The 20,006-nt window shown below is 45.3% G+C and overlaps 1 protein-coding gene across 6 annotated transcripts in view; it reads right to left on the bottom strand.

Annotated features, from left to right (window-relative positions):
* Positions 1-3,449: 3,449 nt before the first annotated feature.
* LOC108592765 (uncharacterized) overlaps positions 3,450-20,006 on the bottom strand; it is a 31,341-nt gene continuing 14,784 nt past the window's right edge. For 4 of the 6 annotated variants that reach the window (XM_078332606.1, XM_078332607.1, XM_078332608.1 and 1 more), the window contains 6 exons: positions 19,800-19,997; positions 17,324-17,426; positions 15,828-16,042; positions 14,005-14,810; positions 9,292-9,414; positions 6,162-6,297 (listed from right to left, as the gene is read on the bottom strand). In XM_078332606.1, the coding sequence (XP_078188732.1) occupies positions 15,979-16,042; positions 17,324-17,426; positions 19,800-19,997 (365 nt within the window). In that variant the 3' untranslated portion in view covers positions 6,162-6,297; positions 9,292-9,414; positions 14,005-14,810; positions 15,828-15,978. Of the gene's footprint in view, positions 4,913-5,571; positions 5,693-5,793; positions 6,298-7,344; positions 7,543-9,291; positions 9,415-14,004; positions 14,811-15,827; positions 16,043-17,323; positions 17,427-19,799; positions 19,998-20,006 lie in introns of those variants that run through there. The other 2 variants (XM_078332603.1, XM_078332604.1) reach the window with 2 other exon arrangements.

Genomic DNA, 20,006 nt, shown 5'->3' with positions numbered 1-20,006 from the left:
CTCCTTCCGGGAAGGGGTTCCAGCCCACACCCTCTTGACCCCTCCCCTCCCAGCTCAGCTCTGCAGTACTCCATAGGGGTACATGTAGGGTTTTAGGGGTACCTAAAAAAACAGGGTAATTGATAGATTCTTTTTATAGATTCAACGCTATCCCCATCAAGCTACCAATGACTTTCTTCACAGAACTGGAAAAAAAACACCTTAAACTTTATATGGAACCAAAAGAGAGCCCGCATAGCCAAGTCAATTCTAAGCAAAAAGAACACAGCAGGAGACATCACACTACCGGACTTCAAACTATTCTACAAGCCTACAGTAATCAAAAGATGGTACTGGTACCAAAACAGAGATTTGGACAAATGGAACAGAACAGAGGCCTCGGAGGCACAACATATCTACAACCATCTGATCTTTGACAAACCTGACAAAAACAAGCAATGGGGAAAGGTTTCCCTGTTTAATAAATAGTGTTGGGAAAAGCTATGTCCAGAAAGCAGAAACTGGACCCCTTCCTGACGTCTTACACTAAAATTAACTCCAGATGGATTAAAGACTTAAACATAAGTCCTAACACTATAAAAATCATAGAAGAAAATCCAGGCAAAACCATTCAGGACATAGGAGTAGGCAAGGACTTCATGACCAAAACACCAAAAGCATTGGCAACAAAAGCCAAAATCGACAAATGGGACCTAATCGAACTCCACAGTTTCTGCATGGCAAACGAAACAGAGTGACTGTTTCCTACATCCTCGCCGCCGCCGCCGCCCCTCCTACATGCTCGCCGCCTCCCAGATCTTCCTTCTGGTCTTCCTCGCCCACTCCAGTGACACTATGCACCCGCACCGTGACCCGAGAGGGCTCTGGCTCCTGCCGCCGTCCTTGTCCCTGCTGCTTTTTGAGGTGGCCAGAGCTGGCGGAGCCGTAGTTAGCTGTCCTGCCGCCGCCGGTTGGACATCAGCTCAGCCAGTCAGGCTCGGTTCCTCCCCAAGCCCTGATGCCAGGCCACAGTGGGATGCGCAGGCCCCCAGAAAGTCAGTCTGGGTTTTGCTTTTTCTCATGAGCATCCCAGTTAAGCACTCGTTGAGCAACTACAGTGCACTTGGCCCTGTGCAAGTGCTGGGCACCTAGAGATAGGAGCAGTCATGGTCCCTGCTCTTAAGGAACTGATGACCTGGTGGGGCCCTGTTATCTTCCAGGAACGCAGAAGCCACTGGGCCCCAAAGGTGGAACTGGAGGACTGGGGGCAGCCTTCTGGCTCTCAGTCTGCCACCTCTGCACTGCCTGTCTTTTAAGAACCCCACCCCACCCCGTGATGCTCCCCCTGCTTCCCTTGTATTTCAGTTATCTGCCAGTGAACTGAGGTTAGGAAGGCACACCTGCCCTTCTGTGTGCTCCCTCCGTTTGCCTTGGAAACGTGAAGGACGACAGATACTGTGAATTCAGCCCTCATGGCCAACTGTGAAGGGGATGGAGAAGGCTGGGAGGGCTTGCGGAGAGCTCTTAGGGGCTGCGGAAGTCCCCACCGGGGGCTGAGAGTGGAGCCCAAGCTTTGGCCCTCCAAGTCACCCCCAGTTTCCAGCCTCGCCTCTGAAGCCCTGCTGCCTTGAACCACCAGAGCTGCAGCCCCCTGGGTTTCTGCCTAACTGAGCTCTTGACTCCTAGCTAGTTTGGGGTTAGTTGTGAGCAGTGTGTAGCAAAGCTGATCTCTCCATGTCGCCACATCAAAACACCCTGTCTCCTTACAGCATTCCCTCTTGACGTCACAGAGGGGAATGGCAAGCCCTGGCAACCTGTGCTATTCTGTGTGGCTTTGGCATGAGGGGAGGGTGGGCATGTAAATGTGAAGCCAGTTGGAGTTTGTGTTATGCAGCAGTGTTAGCCAGGATCTCACCAGTGTGTGCAAACCTAGCATCTTATGTGGCCACAGGCCACGCACTTGCTTTTTTTGAATGTGATGTAAAATTTGTATAGTAAAGTTTTTATATTTTCTATCAACTGCATTTGTCTTCCAGACATGCTATTAATTTAAATTTAAATGGTTAGTATTAAAAAAATGAACTTTTTTATGGCTTAGCATTTTTGGCCTTTATTAATTGATTGATCATACATTAGAAACATTACAAGAATAGAGGAGGGTGTGTGTGTTTCAAACTGCTGGGTTACCATAGTTGCTTTATTCCTTAAGCTTTTGCAATATTTAATGCTCGAATAAATACCTATGAGGATATCACCTGGCACATGTGGAAAGGTTGGTTTCAAGGGCATTGTGTTCAATGCTAATCACATTCCGCGGGCTACTGAGTCACAGTCACATTGAGTTATCAAGTCGAAGAGCAGCCTTTTTGTCTTCCGTATGAAAGACAAGCTGCTCAAATGTTACAGAATTCAGATGCCCGAGTCATTAAGATGTAGTTGTACATAAAAGACGCAGCATTGATAATTCAAAATAGACAGGAAGAATGTGCTCCAGGAATAATTTTTCTTCAAGTCATAATATCCGGCACCAAAATATAAATAAAGCCCTATTTTTCTCCTCCAATGCTCTGCCGGGAAGGAGTCACTGACACAACTTGTTATCTGCCAGTAACACAGGCGTTGCAGGTAGGCCTTCAGCTACGGAGAGACCCTGCTTATTTTCTTTCAACAAGACGTAGACTGAAAACCTAAGAATCCTCCATCAAAAAGCAGCAGTACCATTGACTCAAAAGCTTCTGCAATGAGATTATCCAACATGTTGAAGTATAAGGCCTCATGTTGCTTTTCTGTAGCTAGAAAACATACATGAGAATAAAGTGTTTTTAATATTTGCTCTTTGTTTTTTTAAGCTGGTATTTTGGGGAAAAGATCAATCTCTAATCAAGCTCTACAGATGTAATCATGTATCTTCAACCTTCCATGATGACTTCTTAGCTGTCTCTAGCCTGTTCCTGGCCTTTTTTTTTTTTTTTCGAATTTACATTTTACTTAAAAAAAAGGCGGGGGTAGGGAGTACATACGCAAGGAGGAAAATGGGGTGAGGAACAATAAAGATCTGAAATGGATTTCTATGATTTTCCCCTACAATGATCGATTTTGTCTGCTGAGCAGTATTTTTCTTGCTGGGGTGCAACTGCTTACAGTATTAACAAGGTTGGAGACAAAGGAACTGCCAAAGTTTAGGCTCGATGGAAAACAGAGTAAGTTATCATATGCAATGTAAGTTTACAATCCACAGCATTTTCTTTAAATGATGTAACGCAGTCACGAGAAGAAATTAACAATACTAACATGAGAATAATCAAATTTTTGTTGTTATCCATGAGCAGCAACTAACTGCTTTACAAAAAAGCAAAACAATACAATATATTATCACATGTATTGACAGTGTAGTAAATATACTTTTATGTCAAATTTTACACAAACTATTTACAGATGAATATACTGCATTAAAAAAATTGTGTGGCTGACATTAAGAATGAATTTTTGTCTAAATCCATTGCATAATATTGAGTAAGACATGCCTCATGTCTGGGAGTTGGGGAGGATGTAGAAACAAAACCAAAAAACAAAAAGCCCAAACAAACTGAAAACTCCTAAAACCTACAAACTTGGGAGTGTTGCTGGCTGACACTCTGTCTCCCCAACTAGGACACAGGATAGAAGCTGACTGTTCAGGATGTGTCCTGGGCACCTGGCTCAGTCATGGACAGGTGTTGAGTCAATGGAAGACAGAGCTCTAGCCACTTTGCCCCAAAGCTAGTCAACTGCATCTCCATCTGGGCAACTAAGGGCACACCCCTGGGATGGGAGTACAGGCATAACAGGTAGATCATGCAGGACAAAAACATGACTGAGTTTCCGTTTTCCTCTTTAAAAAGTCAGGGGAAACAACCACAAACTGAAGATGAATTATTTATAATATTCTTAACAGAACTCATGTGAATTGCACAAAAATGGGCAACTTGCTCTAAACTTCAGAATTTCATTTATAGATCACAAAATATGAAGACTAAAAAAGTGCTGCATTTCTCAGGGAACACATAGTGGTAAGAGGTTTATCTCATGTACATTTCAGTTACTTGGAAAGCTAGATTTTCCTCAAAAGTCTTTAAACAAGGTAAATTTTAAACCTTAGTAAGTTTTCAAATTCCTGCTGCACATTAAATGTACCTGGGAGCTGTGGTCAACCTTTCCCCTATGGAGTACCTAATACCCTTCCCCAGAGGCTTAAAACCTAGGGACAATGGAATTTAAAAAAAAAATTATCCATTCTTATTTATTTTTTTGCATCAGGGTCTCGCTCTGTTACCCATGCTGGAGTGCAGTGGCACCATTTCAGCTCACGGCAGCCTGAACCCAGGCTTAAGTGATCCTCCTGCCTCAGCCTCCCCAGTAGCTGGGACTACAGGTGTGTGCCACCACACCTGGTTAAGTTTTTTCTATTTTTATTACAGATTGGGTTTCATCATTTGGCCAGGTTGATCTTGAACTCCTGAGCCAATGTGGAACTTCTGAGCTCAACTGATCCATCCACCTCTGCTTCTCAAAGTGCTGGGATTACAGGTGGGAGCCACTGCGCCCGGCCAATCCATCCTTATCCATATGATGTAGGAATCAAAGTACCCAGTAATGTCCACTGTTATGGATCAACAGCATAATCAGAGTCTTCCCTTGGTCATAACTTCTATTCCAAACTCTTACTTAGCTCCAGGCCCAGTGTGACACCCCAGTGGTAAGAACCAACTATGTGTGTGCTCAGAAACGCACCTGGAGTCTCCTGGCTGCCATGACTGAGTACCAGGGGCCTAGGCAGAGGGAGCATCTGAGAGGAGGAGAAGGCAGGCCCAGGACCAGCCCTTTCATCAGCCCTTGCCAGATGAGTCTCTCTCCAGGGGTCAGGATTCACTGACTTCCGTATTTCTCCCCAAATCTGAAATTTACAAAAGTAGCTGAGCTGCTCTTCAGAGAGACAGAGGACTACTTTCTGCTGTGGAGAACAGAGGTGAAAAGGAGAAGGGATGACCAAGGAAGTCTCTGGGTTTCAGGAGAAGGAAGATAGCCCTAAGGGCAGGAGAAACACTTGTGAAGGGTCCAGTGAAGAGACAGATGAGGGACAGCTCTGGCCTCTCTGCTACCGCTTCCCTCGTTCCATCCATGGTGGCAGGGTTCACACCATGTCCCGCAAGGCTTCCTCTAGATAACCCCCATGTCTACCATTTCTTCAGGAGCTGGAGCTGGTTTCACAATACCTAGCCAAAATCAGGAGGCGGTCTTGGGGACAGTGAATGCCAATGTGACCAGATTACTATAAAGATGGGGGAAATGCGGCTTTAAAAAAGTGGTGAAAGGACCCAATTTTCCAAAATGCAAAATTTTCCTTCTATTGCCCACCATCATAGACCCTATGTAGAGGGGCAATAGGTACATTAATGTAGCGTACTATGTAGATTAATCTACATCATGACAAGGTCCGCAGAGGCAGGCCTGATCAGATTTCTTTTTTTTATTAAAGAACTAGACACTTAGTAATTGTCAAGATTGTAAATTAAATGTTTTATTTATTTATTTATTTTAAAGATGGGGTCTCACCATGTTGGTCAGGCTGGTCTTGAACTCCCGATGTCAAGTAATGAGGAGATGGGGACAGAAAGGGCCTGGCAGAATGGGAGCCCATGGGACACTGGACACCAGACAGAGGTTACAGCAGCTGCTGGGGAGAACAAATGGAAGAGAAAAAGCAGTGGGAGAATGGGCTGTCACCATAGAGAGAAAGAAGAAGTGAGTGCAGCTAAAAGCCATAGATGTGATTACCTCTGCACCCTGAGCATGAAGGCCAACAGATCCAGTTGCTGAACGTGAGTTTTCTTTTTATCTTTTTTTCTTGAGTCGGAGTCTCACTCTTTCGCGCAGGCTGGAGGACAGTGGCATGATCTTGGCTCACTGCAACCTCTGCCTTCTGTGTTCTAAGTGATTCTTCTGTCTCAGCATCCCAGTTAGCTGGGACTACAGACGAGTGCCACAACGCTGGGATAATTTTTGCTTTTTCTAGTAGAGACAGGGTTTTACCATGTTGGCCAGGATGGTCTTGGTCCCTTGACCTCGTGATCTGCCCACCTCGGCCTCCCAAAGTGCTGGGCTTACTGGTGTGAGCCACCGCACCCAGCGTGAATGGGAGTATTCTTTTAATGTTCTTTGGTTTTGAAACACTGGACGCATGAATGTTGCCAGTAACTTGACGCCCTTGGGTGGTGTCTGCTGAGCCTTCGAGTGCATCATCTTCCAGCTGCGGAGCATTCTTCATCCCAACAGATGGGGCTAAAACCACCCAAAAGACATGAAATCAGGAATGTGGCCTTGGACAAGAAAGTCCAAAGGGGGAGGAAAAGCCAACAGAGTGACATTAATATTTTCTTTCTTGTTATCAACAAAAAGTTATGACATTACTCAGTAATGAAGGTCCTGGAGCCACTTTCCTCAAAGCTAACCGAGAAAGTTCTCTCTCATCTACCCTGGCCTCAAGATTCATCTGAGTTGCATTTTAGACCCTTTACAACATGTAGAAATGGAAATGAGAATAAAATGGAGAGAGGTTAGACTGATATATCTCATGATGTATGCAGATTTGAAGTCCTGTCCTCTGCATGTATTTTGAATGTCATAAATGTCATTTAGTTAATGTCAGCACAAATGAGTCCTTGAGGTGAGAATACTGAGTTCCTGGCAATTCCGTCTACATTGTCACAAGGCTGCACATCTGGGGCTGAAGGCAAACCTGGCTCCAGTCTGGTAGGGAATTCCCACTTGTGACCAAGATTTAAGTTTTGTTTTCTAAGTGAAGCTCTCTGTGCTCAGCTTTAACACTTCTCATTCAGAGGAACAAGAGACGAGTAAGGGTGGACTTATCTAGGTTCCTCCAAAGCCAACTCAAGGGAAAAACCTATGTGTAAATGATGTATTAAAGCCATGCTCCCTGCAGAAAGAAACAATAAAGTTGGGGATACAGGGAGGAAAGATAATTTCTGAAGAGAGTGTGCAATTCCCAGCAAAGAACCTTGTGTTCCACAGCTTAACTGTGTACTTGGATGAGGACAAGGTGGCCTGGCTCTTCTGTGGCCACCAGAGGGACCCTCAAGACAGCAGAAGAAGGAATAGAGCAGGGTTCAGAGAGCAATGAGGAGATGAGGACAGAAAGAGCCTGGCAGGATGGAAGCCCATGGGACACTGGGGTTAGACCAGACAGAGGTTACAGCAGCCCCTGGGGAGAACAAATGGAAGAAAAAAAGCAGTGGGAGAATGGGCTGTCACCATAGAGAGAGAGAGAAATAAGAAGTGAGTGCAGCTCAGAGCCATAGAAGTGATTACCTCTGCACCCTGAGCGTAAAGGCCAACAGATCCATTTGCTGAAAGGGAATTTTCTTTTGATGTTCTTGGGTTTTGGGACACTGGAGGCATCAATGTTGCCAGGCACTTGATGCCATTGGATGTTTGATGAGCCTTCGAGTGGATCATCTTCCATCTGCAGAGGGTTCTTCATCGCAATGGAGGGGGCTAAAACCAGCTCTGAAAATAAAACAACAGCCAATGGCATCCAGTGGCATTTATGATCTTACTGTGACTTTCTCTTCCACCCAAAGAACATCAAATCACGAATGGGGCCTTGGACAGGAAAGTCCAAAGGGGGAAAGGAAGCCAACAGAGTAACTTTAGTATTTTTTTTTTGGTTGATTTTTCTTACATTACTCAGTAATGACAAGTGTGCCAGGAGGCAAGGGCACTCTCGATTCACAAAAATATTCAAGAAACTAAAGATTAAGAAACACAAGTAGCTTCAGGGTAGATATGGCCAAAGCAAGGGAATCACACTGTATGTAGGCTGTGCTTTGGGGAGGGAAGAGATTATAAGAGTGAAAGTTAAATCAGAGCTGAGTCCAAACAGGAAGGGGGGGGTGGAAGGGCCTGGCAGGGTGGCAGCCCATGGGACACAGAGGTGAGACAGGCAGAGGTTACAGCAGCTGATGAGAAAAGAACCGGGAAAGACTAAACCTGGAGAATTTACGAAACATGCATCATTATATGATCTATTGCACATATATATACACACTACGTAGCATACACACCAAATGTACATAATATACATAGCAAATGGTGTAAATGCATATATCTGTAGACATTAAATTAATGAAAAATAATATATAGAGATTTGGGAGATATTTAATGTAACAGTACAATTAATATTCTTTTCACTGAAATTAAAAAATAATAGAAACATGAGAAGAATGAGACAGAAGAGGTGTGCAGAGAAACAAATGAGCTGTTAAACATCAGAGAGAAATGACCAAGGAAACCATGAATGAGGCACAAGGCATTCACTCTTTGCTCTTACTGGGATCCTGGTTCTGGCTTTGGACTCCAGGGAAAGTGGGCAAGAGAGCATGTGTCTGAGCCAGTGGGTTGGGTCTTGGCTGTGGGTGTAAGTATCCATAGTGAGACAAAGGAGAATGTGGTGGGAAGAAATCAGTTTAAATTAGTTACACGACACAGGTAAGGGACTGCACATCCCCAACACCCACTGAGCGCCGTCCGGGTGTCCTCTCTACAGACCCAAGTGGTGCTCATTATCTCATGTGACCCTTCCTCCTCCTGAGGACAGGGGTCCCCATATTCCTCAGCCGAGGGCCTTAGGATGAGAAATTGACTGGGACAAAGAGTAAGAATGAACAGGATACAGGGCACTAAGGAAATCTGAGCAGAAGTGGATCCCTGTGAGAAGGAAACTGAGGACATGGCCGAGGACATGAGTGGAGATGACCAACTAAATGGATTTTCATAAGAGACAGATGTGAACACTTTATAAGTGAAAATTGCCCTTTGTTTTCAAAAAGAGCAGAACAAGGAGAAAGAGGAGCTGGACGTGTCATGACACTGACATGTTAGTCCAGGATTTACACTGTTCCTGAATGTGCCTCATAGGTTGTCACTGAAAGTGCCTGACAGTGGAGAATTGGCTTCATGGGGGATGGGGAAGGAGAGGAAGAAAACTGACAGAGGAGTATATGTGAGAAAGGAAGGAAGAGGGGACTCTAGGGAACAGAGAGCTTCACAACTGCTCTACCTCAGAGAAGACAGAGTCTGTGAAGTTACTTTCTAAATGTAAACTTGGCAGAAAGACAAATAGATTAAATAACACGTATTTATAGGTCTGTTGAGTAATTGTTATTGAATCAGGCCCTTTGGAAATTATGATAATTATGGAGGAAAGGCCCCGCCTGGCTGAGCCACTCCCAGAGTGGAAACCTTGATCCAGCTCACCTTGTGGAAAACTCGGCACCAGGGTGCTTGGATCCAGCTGTGTCTGTGAAGCCTGCAACTTTGACAGGCGGGGGCTCAAGTCTCCACTCCAAGTCCCTTGGGGACAGGTGGCCTGGGTGGAAGCTGAAAGGAGAAGAAGCTTCAGTAGGAACAATCTCAGATTTCCCTTTGTTAAGCACCCCCAGAACATGCATCTCTGCTGTCCCTGTTTCTTGGTAAGCCACCTAGTGGCCCAAGCCACACAGAGAGACATCATGTAAATGCAGGTGATGTCACCTTTCCTGTCTGTACCTGGGGACACTGTCATGGCAAGTGCCAGGCTAGAGTGTCCCTGAAGTGAAAAACCCCTCCTTCAGCCAAGAGAACTTTGGATTGGCTATAAAGGTCATGACGATTAGTCTGTCATTATCAATCTCTTTCCTCTACCTACAGGGAAAGTTCTAGAGAGCCCTCAGAGCATAGGAGAGGAAGAACTGTTCTCCACAACACAGGTGTGTAAGAACAGGGCAAGCGCTAGTGCCAGGAGGCTTTGAGAGAGAACCATGAGAAAGACCAAACACTAAGTGAGGCTAACTTTTCGGGGTTCTGAGACATTTTGAATTTCTCATTGCCTGTAATGATTTAACCCCCTGCCCACACATCTTCATCCTAGTGCCATATAATAATGGGTGTCAGCAGCCATACGCAATGTAGTGGAGGGACGAGTCCCTTCACAGAAATTCAGGGACCATAAGAGCTATACATCTGCATGGGTGGTTCTGTAGGAAGGGAACACAGGGCACAGTCCTCACATTACCCACTCTCCAGTGGGGTTCAGGCATACATCCTAAACAAACTATTTCTATTTCCACAGGGAGAGGAATGCACATTCTCAGAGTGGACTAAGGAAAGACTTCCAATGACCTCATTCCTGTGCAGTTCTGGCTCAGGACAGGGACAGGGTGCAGGGCCAGATCCACATTGCTAAGGCTCCTTTCTCTCTTCCCCTCTCCTCATTCTCATTCACTACAAGACTTCCTAAATTTTCTTAAAACTGTGCTCCTTGTGTCTATTCTCTTTTGTCTTGCTGAGAGCACAGTGAATCAGAGTCTCATCAGTGATGCCTGGTTGTATACAGCCTCCCTCTCTGCTTTCTCTGACCCTGGCGTGTCCACTCTAGCAATTGTCTCAGCAGTTTTATCTCCCCAAAGTTCTGTTCTCACCATGTTCCCACTCTGCACCTGAACACTTCCTCTCCACTGCCCCCGTGTGACTGTCCTTCTCATCCTGCCTCTGTGCTCCTTCTCACTTCTGCCCCACAATCCTACCCAGCATCACCTTCCACCACGTGCTCAAACAGACTCTTCCTGAGGTCATGCTGGCCCCTCTGTGGTTCCACCCTGCGCCAGGTGCCATCCAGCTCTGTGGTTTCTGTTTAGAAGCCCTTCTCTAGACTGGGTTTCACCTCCCTAGTGGCTCAAAGCTTTCCTTGTGTCTGTTCTCTTTCATCTTCCTGAGAGCACACTTTATTCATCATTGACCATCAGCCACTTAGGACACTCTCACATTTTAAGATAGCTCATATTGGGCAAATGAGAGAAACATCCTGAAAAAACAAATCTGGCTGATGGAGACGGCAAACACAGCGCTCCTTTTCTGATTCTCTGCACTTGCTGTTTAGAATCAAGCTCTGGGAATGTCTTTAATTGTCACTACTTAATTTTCTCATCTCACTTTATCCCTCTTTTCTAGACTACTGAGTTTTATTAAACTTGTACTTTGAATATTCTTTGCATTTTCAGAAGAAAAAAGAAAACGTTTTCTCAAACTTCTGAAGTACTGTAGTACTGTTAATGGGGCAGGTTGGGAGAAGCCATCAAGGAAAGAACCAGAGATAATTTAGGTTGTATTCTCCCTAAATCTACCAAGTCTTTCTCTGCAGGGAGAGCATGGGCAGAGCCGAACCATGCTGATACCACTGCTGGGGTCAGAGCTGTGCACTGTGCACACTATTCACACATTATTGTCAAGAAGCCACACACAGGAAGCATCCTTGTGTAATATGAAGGACGTGTTCATTCATCTTGGCCCATCTGCATGGATGAATGTGCCCTCTCCTGGCCCATGTTCCAGATGGCAGGGCCGGCCACATCACAGGCATCTCACTTCTAAGACATGTTTCAGAGCATTTCCCTTCCTTCTTGTACAAGACCCATCCAGGCTGGGGTGTTCAAGAGATGCAGCTCTACAGTTTTATAGAAACCTAAACATGGCCAAGTTGAGAGTTGAAACCCTTGGGATGGGGAGGTGGGGAGAGACTAGGATCATTTACTCCCTGAGTGCTTTTCCAAGGGAGAGCCTGCTGGAGCTGTAGGTCCTCCTGGAAAGACTGGAGGAGCCACTGATTCTGCTGACAGACAGAGTGCACAGAGGTAATCCTTGAGAAATCTGTGCCAGGGACTACAGGACTTCTTTATCCTAGACAAGAAACTTATTCTGTTTCAGCCTGACTTTATTGAAAATAATTTCTACAAAGAAAAAAGGGTGAGCACCCATCATGGCTCAGTCCCTGGGAGATGAAATCAGGCAGACAAAAAGACCATGCTCTCACCATGACTAGTCATGCCATCCTGGGCAAGTGAAAGAAACTTTCTGAGCCTCAGCATCCTCAGCTCTACCATGGAGATGCCACTGCCCCCTTGGGAGCATTTCTTCAGCTCTGAATGTTTATAGCAGGACAGAGCTTGTTTGGCAAGGGGCAGGGCATATGCATATGAAAGGTCAAAGAGTATTTTATTTGTTTAATGAATCACTGTGATCACATAAAATTATTTGCTTTTTCAAACTCAGGGAGAAATGCAAAACCGGAAAAGGTATGGTCCTGCTTGGAAAGGCACTCACTCACTGAAACAGAATAGAGATGAACATTTTTGTTGCTAGTTTCTCTCTCTCTCTCTCTCTCTCTCAGTGTGTGTGTGTGTGAATGTGTGTGTGTGTGTGACACAGGTCTCACCTTGTTGCTCAGGCTGGAGTGCAGTGGTGCAATAATGACGCACTGCAGCCTCAATTTCCCAGGCTCAGGTGATTCTTCCACCACAGCTTCCCATAAAGTTGGAAGCACAGGTGTGTGTCATCATGCCTTGCTAATTTTTCATCAAGACATGTTTTTGTAGTGTTGCCCACACTGGTCTCAAACTCCTCAGCTCAAGCAATCTACCCTCCTCAGCCTCCGAAAGTGCTGGAATTACAGGCATGAGCCACCGCACCTGGCACTCTTGCTAATTTTATTACAACGTAATCAGATATACTGGGGTACATCACAGAGTTACCTGCTCTTACTAGAAAATAATAGGTTGATGCTTGAAACTCCCAACAATGCACATGAAACTCCCAGAATGGAAGTTAAAAAAAATACAATGAGCAAGAAGAAATGAAAATCAAATTTTTCTCTACATATCCTGTGAAGCTGCTACACCAAGGGGCACTTGCTCAGCGGAAGGGTTTTCTGGACATCACGAGGATAGAAACCACTCCGCTTTGCTCATCAGTTACGCCAGTACCCCGTGAGGGACACTCATTCTCAATGGTTTTCATGAGAATATAGCACTGAGACCAAATCACGATTCAAACAACAAGCCCACACATGGAAAAAGCCACTGGAGCTCTGCAGAGCATGCAAGCCTGGGCCTGAGTAAAGGAAGGGATGCTGGACTGCGTCAGTGGAGGGAGGTCACCTCCCAGCAGGTAGAGCCGCAGTCCCCAACCTTTTGGGCACCAGCATCTGGTTTCATGGAAGACAATTTTTCTGGGTCCAGGGAAAGGGGGAAGCTTTCCGGATGATTCATGCACATTACATTTTTTGTGCACTGTTTTTCTATGATTATTACATTATAATATCTAATGAAATAATTATACAACTCACCAAATCAGTGCAAGCCCTAAGCTTGTTTTCCTGAGACTAGATGGTCCCACGTAAGGGTGACAGTCACTGGTAGACAGTGACAGATCATCACGCATTAAATTCTCATGAGGGGTGCAGAACCTAGATTGCTCACATGTGCAATTCACAATAGGGTTCGAGTCCTGTGAGAATTGAATGCCACTGCTGATCTGGCAGGAGGTGAAATTCAGGCGATCATGCTCTCCCACCGCTGACCTCCTGCTGTGTGGCCCAGTTCCTAACAGGTCATGGCCCCACAACTGTCCATGGTCCCTGAGCTGAAGATCTCTAGAGTAGAGAGTCCTTATCAGACACAGGAATTCTACAGTGGGCTCTGAAATAATGGTGCAAAACTGGCTGGATGTGTGGATGGCCAGAGAAGAGATAAGGGCACTGTTCAAGGCATGCAGTTAGCAACATCATTTGAGAAAAGACAGATGCCCTATCTTACAGAAGAAGGTTTTTATGCAAATATATCCAGATGGGCTACTGTGGCCAAAAACTTGCTATGAGTCCTGACCTCTTTCCTGTTTTCATGCCCACAGCCTGTTCTTGTGAGAAGAAACCAGGTGACCGAGGAGTCACTTGGGACAGGAAAAGAGGAAGTTCCTCCCACTGGATGTCTGTGATTAAAAATGGAGCCAAGAGTCAGATTCAAAACTGAGGCAGGCTCAGTTTACGGGGCCTGCCTGCATTGATGATCTGACTCAGTGACACAAGTTGCAGAAACATAACATACAGAGGCTGCCTGGGAGGACCATGGGGTTTTGGGACCTTCAGGCTGGAGTACTCACAGGCTACATCCACAGCAGGGCACATAAGCTGATTCTCCAGTGAGGACGAGGCACTGCTATAAGGCTGGTGGTAATCAGACAGGTCACCCTGAACTGGAAGAGCCCAGTAAAGGTCATCCAGGGAGTCTTCTGAGGCTTTCTGCTCCTTTGCCTCCAGTAGCTCCTGGCTCAGCCTGGGGTGAAGAAGACAGAAGATAAACACTGGACAGGACCCATACGACTGCACCCAGATGGTTCTATAGGGAGGACCACAGGAGAGGCCAGAGGAAGCCAAGTATGGTCCTCTCAGAGAGACACAACCATCCTTCCCTGTGTGGAGCAGGAGACAGAGTGGCAGGTGCTCAGTGCACTGGGCAGACAATGAGCTGGGGAGGAAGAGCTGGAGGGATCCCTGTGGGAGACTGCCAGGACACAGTGCATTCAGCACTTTCACACACATTTTGTTGAAATTAGCATCAGAGGCCAAATGAATGCAGGTTCTTGCATCTTCACAGAAAGAGTTCCTGTATCCTCAACCTCGCTTGTTCTCAAAACTGTGAGCATGATATGAATTGTTTTCATTCACTTTCCTGCTAGCAAATACTTGCAAACATGGAAATGCCAAAGAGGCAGACAACAGGTGAGATCGGAAATCCCTGAGTTTAGTCTGTTCACCTGACCTTTCGCCTAACTTACGTTCTTTCTGAGACCTTTTCCAGATTTCACCACCCATTACCCGCTCCTGATTATTCAGTGTTACCTGGGGGCAGCTGATTTCTCTGCTTTCTCACCGTCCTCATCTGTTTCATATCGATGTTTATCATTTTCTGGAATTACAGAAGCATCTATTCAGATATTTCCCACTTTACCCACTGAAATCACAGTCAGCCCTATGTGTACCGAGACATGAGCATGCATCTATGGGTCTGCATTGGGCTGAGCACTGTCATGTTTTATTTTTAACCTGACAGGTTTTCCCAATCCATGAGGCCACATGTTTCTGATCTGGAGGGTCACCATCAAGATGTGGCCAAATAGTGAAAAGACATCTTGCTCCCCATATTACTGCAGGCTTGCCCAGCCTCTCTCCAAGCTTCAGCAGTTGTCTCCCCAGTCATGCCTCACTTCTGATACCCAGGCACAGGCTCTGTGTCCTGTTACAGCTTACATTAAAACCTGTATCTTTCTCTTACGACAGGACAAACTAAGTTGTCCCACTATACTCCACAAATCTAGGACTTCGTGGGCCCTCCAAGAGGCTTCTGCTGTCTTATCCAGGAACACACTCTCCATGTGGAGTGTGTGGAGATAGCTTCCTACCACCAAATGCCCCCACATCAAGTGCCTTCTCCAACACCACACAGCAAGGGGTTTTATCTCGTTGTAAAATATACTTGTAAGTGTGCCCACCTTCGAATGCAAGAGACAATTTGTCTGCTTTTACAGATTTAGAGACAGGACCTCAGGAAGGATGATTTAATCAGTTACCCACAGTTGCTAAAGACACTGCTGAAGATAGAGCCTGGAACCCTCATTCTTAGTCCAGGGCTCTTTTGACTCTAACAAGCTGCCTCCTGTCACAGCCTTTCCTGTCCTTTAAAACTGGACAGATGCTGCCTCCTGCCACAAAGAGCACATTTCAGCAAGAAATGAGGAGACATTTGCCATACTGTGACCTCCGACAACATGGGTTTTCCATCTCAGTTTCTGCCCAGGATGTCCTGGTCATGTCATGGCTATGAAATTTAGTGTAAAGAAATAAAATTGTCACCGTGGAGGTGTGGTGGTCTGGGGACTTTCATAAGCGTGGGGCTGTGTGTCATCAGGGCCTATGCCCACCTTACCTGGGCTGAGCCTGCTGACACATTGCTCAGCCAGCCTGGGCCCCTTAGCCAGCTCCTCTCGGAGGTTCTGACGCTCCCAGTTGTCAGGGTCATCAGGAGGGAGGTGGACCTCAAAATGCTGATCCACTGAGCAGGAGGCATCTCTCACTTTTCATAATTCATACTTTAACTGTGCCAGCTGCTCTGTCTGACGGTAATTCAGGGCTTTATATTTCCTATAATGAGACAGCAGAGAGGTTTAATAATGTAAAGGGATGAGTGACCAGTTCTAATACTGCGATGGAGGTTTAGGTAAAAATGTCCTCAAGGAGCCCCCCATGCAGAACATCACAACATGTTTTAGGAAATGCCTGTGGTCCAGAGGAATGTGTGTTTGTCTGTGTGTGTGTGTGTGTGTGTGTGTGTGTGTGTGTGTCTATAGCATATCTACCTTTATATCTATATATTTTGAGATGACAAAGATTAAACCACAAGGGATTGAACCCCAGGAATTTCCAACTGGTTTTCACAGGAGGCATAAAGTAGTGGTCCCAGAAAGCAAAGGGGAGGTTCCGTTTAACAGGGAACAGGCAATCCTCCTCTCTCTGCAACAGAGCACGGCTGCCATATTATGTATATACAATATAATAATAAATAAATATGCATTTATTTTTTAAAGCAGAGCATGGTAGCTCATACTGGTGATCTGAGCACTTCGAGATTCTGAGGTGGGCAGAACCTGAGATCAGGTGTTTAAAACCAGCCTGGCCAACATGGTGAAACCCTGTCTCTACCAAAAATACAAAAATTAGCCAGGCATGGTGGTGCACACCTGTAGTCCCAGCTACTCGGGAGGCCGAGACGGGAGAATTGCTTGAACCTTGGAGGCTTCCTCTGTATCAGAGGGAGCTCCTGTGAGATCTTGTATGATGTTCCATTCATTTTTGTCTTCTGTAAACAAAAGTCAGTCTTCCCAAATCGGTTTCAAAAGGATGTCCTTTCAGCTTCTCACTTTAGCCGTGGACATTTCTATGTGAAAACTCCCATAGTACATCGGGCAGTGACTGGAAACAGAGCCATGCACAGAAGTGTGGCCTGGTGCAGATGGGGTGAATTGTAAAGATGAAAGAAGAAAAAAATGACAGATAAAGAAGGCAGTATGGATTGAATGAATGAGTTGCAGTGGTCAGCCAGGAGGTGACTTTAAGAGTACATGGGATAGAGTGTACTAAACGCTGCTGGGTGGTTCACTATTTTTTAATTAATTTTGGATATACAAATTTTGACTCAACAATTCATTGTTATAAAAAGTGTAAACAAAGCTCAAGGAAACAACTGCAGCCGGTAACGTGCTAAGATGACTGTTCTGTTTTATGAGTGCTGCTGTGAAATGTGCCTGCCACGTAAATGGCTGTCCTGGTCCTGGCCCAGCTTAGCTGCTGGTTCTCCCAGCTGAAGTGCTGCACTTCAGAGATCCACACCTTTGCCCCCCACCTGTCCCCACAGCGTCTGCTCACCTGAGCTCCTCAATTAATTTCAACTCTTCATATATTGTTTCTTCTCCTATTCGATATAGATCTTTTTCCAGAGACTGGATGTTGAGGTGGTATGCATCACAGTCTGAGAAAAGAAAGTCATGCCAGCCTCAGTGGAAGGCTGGACAGGCTGTTGTGGTCACTGCCTACATGGCAGGTGGCAGCATTTATCCCAAGGACAAAGGCATCTCCACTATCAGGCTCCAGTGAGGGATTTTCTCATTTTTAGTTATAAACCTTCCAACTCACTGGCATCTGATACTCTCCAACTTAGAGATGGGGAAAAAGAAACTCAGTGGCACATCAAGTAACACCTGGAATGAGACAGTCAGAATTCACAGCCCCCAAGGTCTGACTCTAAGTTTTGGGCCACGTTCCCAACCTTGCAGCCTCTCCTGTAAAACACTCTATGGGGGCATGAAGTACTGATATTCTGGACAGGAATGCCCTTAGGACTGTGGGACTCATAGATTCCCTGGAACTGGAAATTTTAAGCACAAATTTGTCAAAAATTTGAAAAATCATATCTGAATATAATTGCATAAAATATGAGGCATTGGACCCTGAAATCATAAAAGAAATGTGGCTAAATACTAATAAATTTTGAATTAAGTTAGAAATAGTAGAATAAAAATGAATAGTGTTTACTCTGTGCCAAGTATTGTTCTAGGAGATTTAAAAGAAACAGGTCATGTAATTCATTGCAGCAATTTACAGAGGTAGGTATTATTATAGTACCCAAAGAACAGATGAGGAAACTGAGGCACCGAAAAGCTCGGCTACTTAGATGGAACCCAGGATTCTGGCCCAGGATTCCTACTCTACACGCTACACTGTGACCTCCACAATGTCTAATGGGCCGTTGTTCTTCCTCTTTAGAATAAAAGCCTGTGACCCAGGATGCAGAACAATCCTCTCACAAGGGTACTTCCTGCTCTTGATGCCCTCACGTATAGATGCCACACTCACCATTGGGAGCAGAGGCTAAAGGTCTTATCTCTTGATTTTGTTGGTTTCCTGTCTGATTTTTTTTCTCTGCTATATGAACCGTACTATTGAGAGGGGAATACAGATAACATCAAATGCTGATGAATGCTCAGCCTTTTCTTCGGAGTAGCCACACATATAAAACACTTTCATGTTGGCAACCTGAGGTCACAGAAGACCAGTTGTCTTCCTCATCTTCAGCCATATATCAGAATCACATGGGAGCATTTTGAAACTACAGACACCCAAACCACTCCCCAGATGATGTCAGTGAGAATCTCAAGATGTGAGTTCAAGGCATGCATCTAAACTGAAATCTCACCAGCTGTTTACTACATGGCAGTAGGATTTAAAGATACAAAATGGAACAACCCAATTACCAATCATTTTCTTTCCTTTCCCTGTTTATCTCATGATTGGCTTTGCTTCCTGTGGTTTCATGGATTTCAGTCTTCTCTCTGACAACTTCAGTGAAATCTCTCTCTTATCAATTGGGCTGAACCGAAGCAAATATTGTCCTGTAGACAGATGCTTGTCTGTCATCTTGTGTAGCATAAAGCAGGTCCTGGAGTCACTTTTCTTAAAGTTAATTCAGAAAATGTTCTCTCATATACCCTGGCCTCAAGATTCATCTGAGTTGCATTATAGACCCTTAACCGGACATGTAGAAATGGAAATGAGAATAAAATGGAGAGAGGTTAGAATGATATATCTCATGACGTATGCAGATTTGAAGTCCTGTCCTCTGCATGTACTTTTGCATGTCATAAATGTCATTCAGTTAATGTCAGCACAAATGAGTCCATTAGGTGAGAATACTGAGTCCCTGGCAATTCCATCTACATTGTCACAAGTCTGCACATCTGGGGCTGAAGGCAAACCTGGCTCCAGTCCAGTAGAGAACTCCCACTTGTGACCCAGATTCAAGTTCAGTTTTATATGTGGGGCTCTCTGTGCTCAGCTTTAACACTTCTCATTCAGAGGAATAAGAGATGAGTAAGGGTGAACTTAGCTGGGTTCCTCCAAAGCCAACTTAAGAGAAAAACCCATGTGTAAATGATGTATTAAAGCCATGCTCCCTGCAGAAAGCAACAATAAAGTTGGGGATAATGGGAGGAAAGGTAAATTTCTGAAGAGAGTGTGTAATTCCAGGCAAGAAACCCTGTGTTCTGTAGCTTAAACTGTGTACTTTAATGAGGACAATGAGGCCCGGCATTCCCGTGGTCATGAGAGAGACCGTCAAGCCAGCAGAAGAAGGAATAGAGCAGAGTTCAGAGAGCAATGAGGAGATGAGACCAGAAAGGGCCTGGCAGCATGGGAGCCCATGGGACACTGGGGTAAGACCAGACAGAGGTTACAGCTGCCCCTGGGGAGAACAAATGGAAAAGAAAAAGCAGTGGGAGAATGGGCTGTCACCATAGACAGAGAGAAATAAGAAGTGAGTGCAGCTCAGAGCCATAGAAGTGATTACCTCTGCACCCGGAGCGTGAAGTCCAGCAGAACCATTTGCTGAAAGGGAGCTTTCGTTTGATCTTCTTGGGTTTTGCAACACTGGAGGCATCAATGTTGCCAGGCACTTGATGCCACTGAGTGGTTGATGAGCCTTCGAGTGGATCATCTTCCATCTGCAGAGGGTTCTTCATCGCAATGGAGGGGGCTAAAACCAGCTCTGAAAATA

This window comes from Callithrix jacchus, chromosome 7, assembly GCF_049354715.1.
Source record: "Callithrix jacchus isolate 240 chromosome 7, calJac240_pri, whole genome shotgun sequence".
Classification (NCBI taxonomy): Eukaryota; Metazoa; Chordata; class Mammalia; order Primates; family Cebidae; genus Callithrix; species Callithrix jacchus.
Note: the sequence above shows the minus strand (reverse complement) of the source record. Positions and strands in the feature narration are given on the sequence as shown.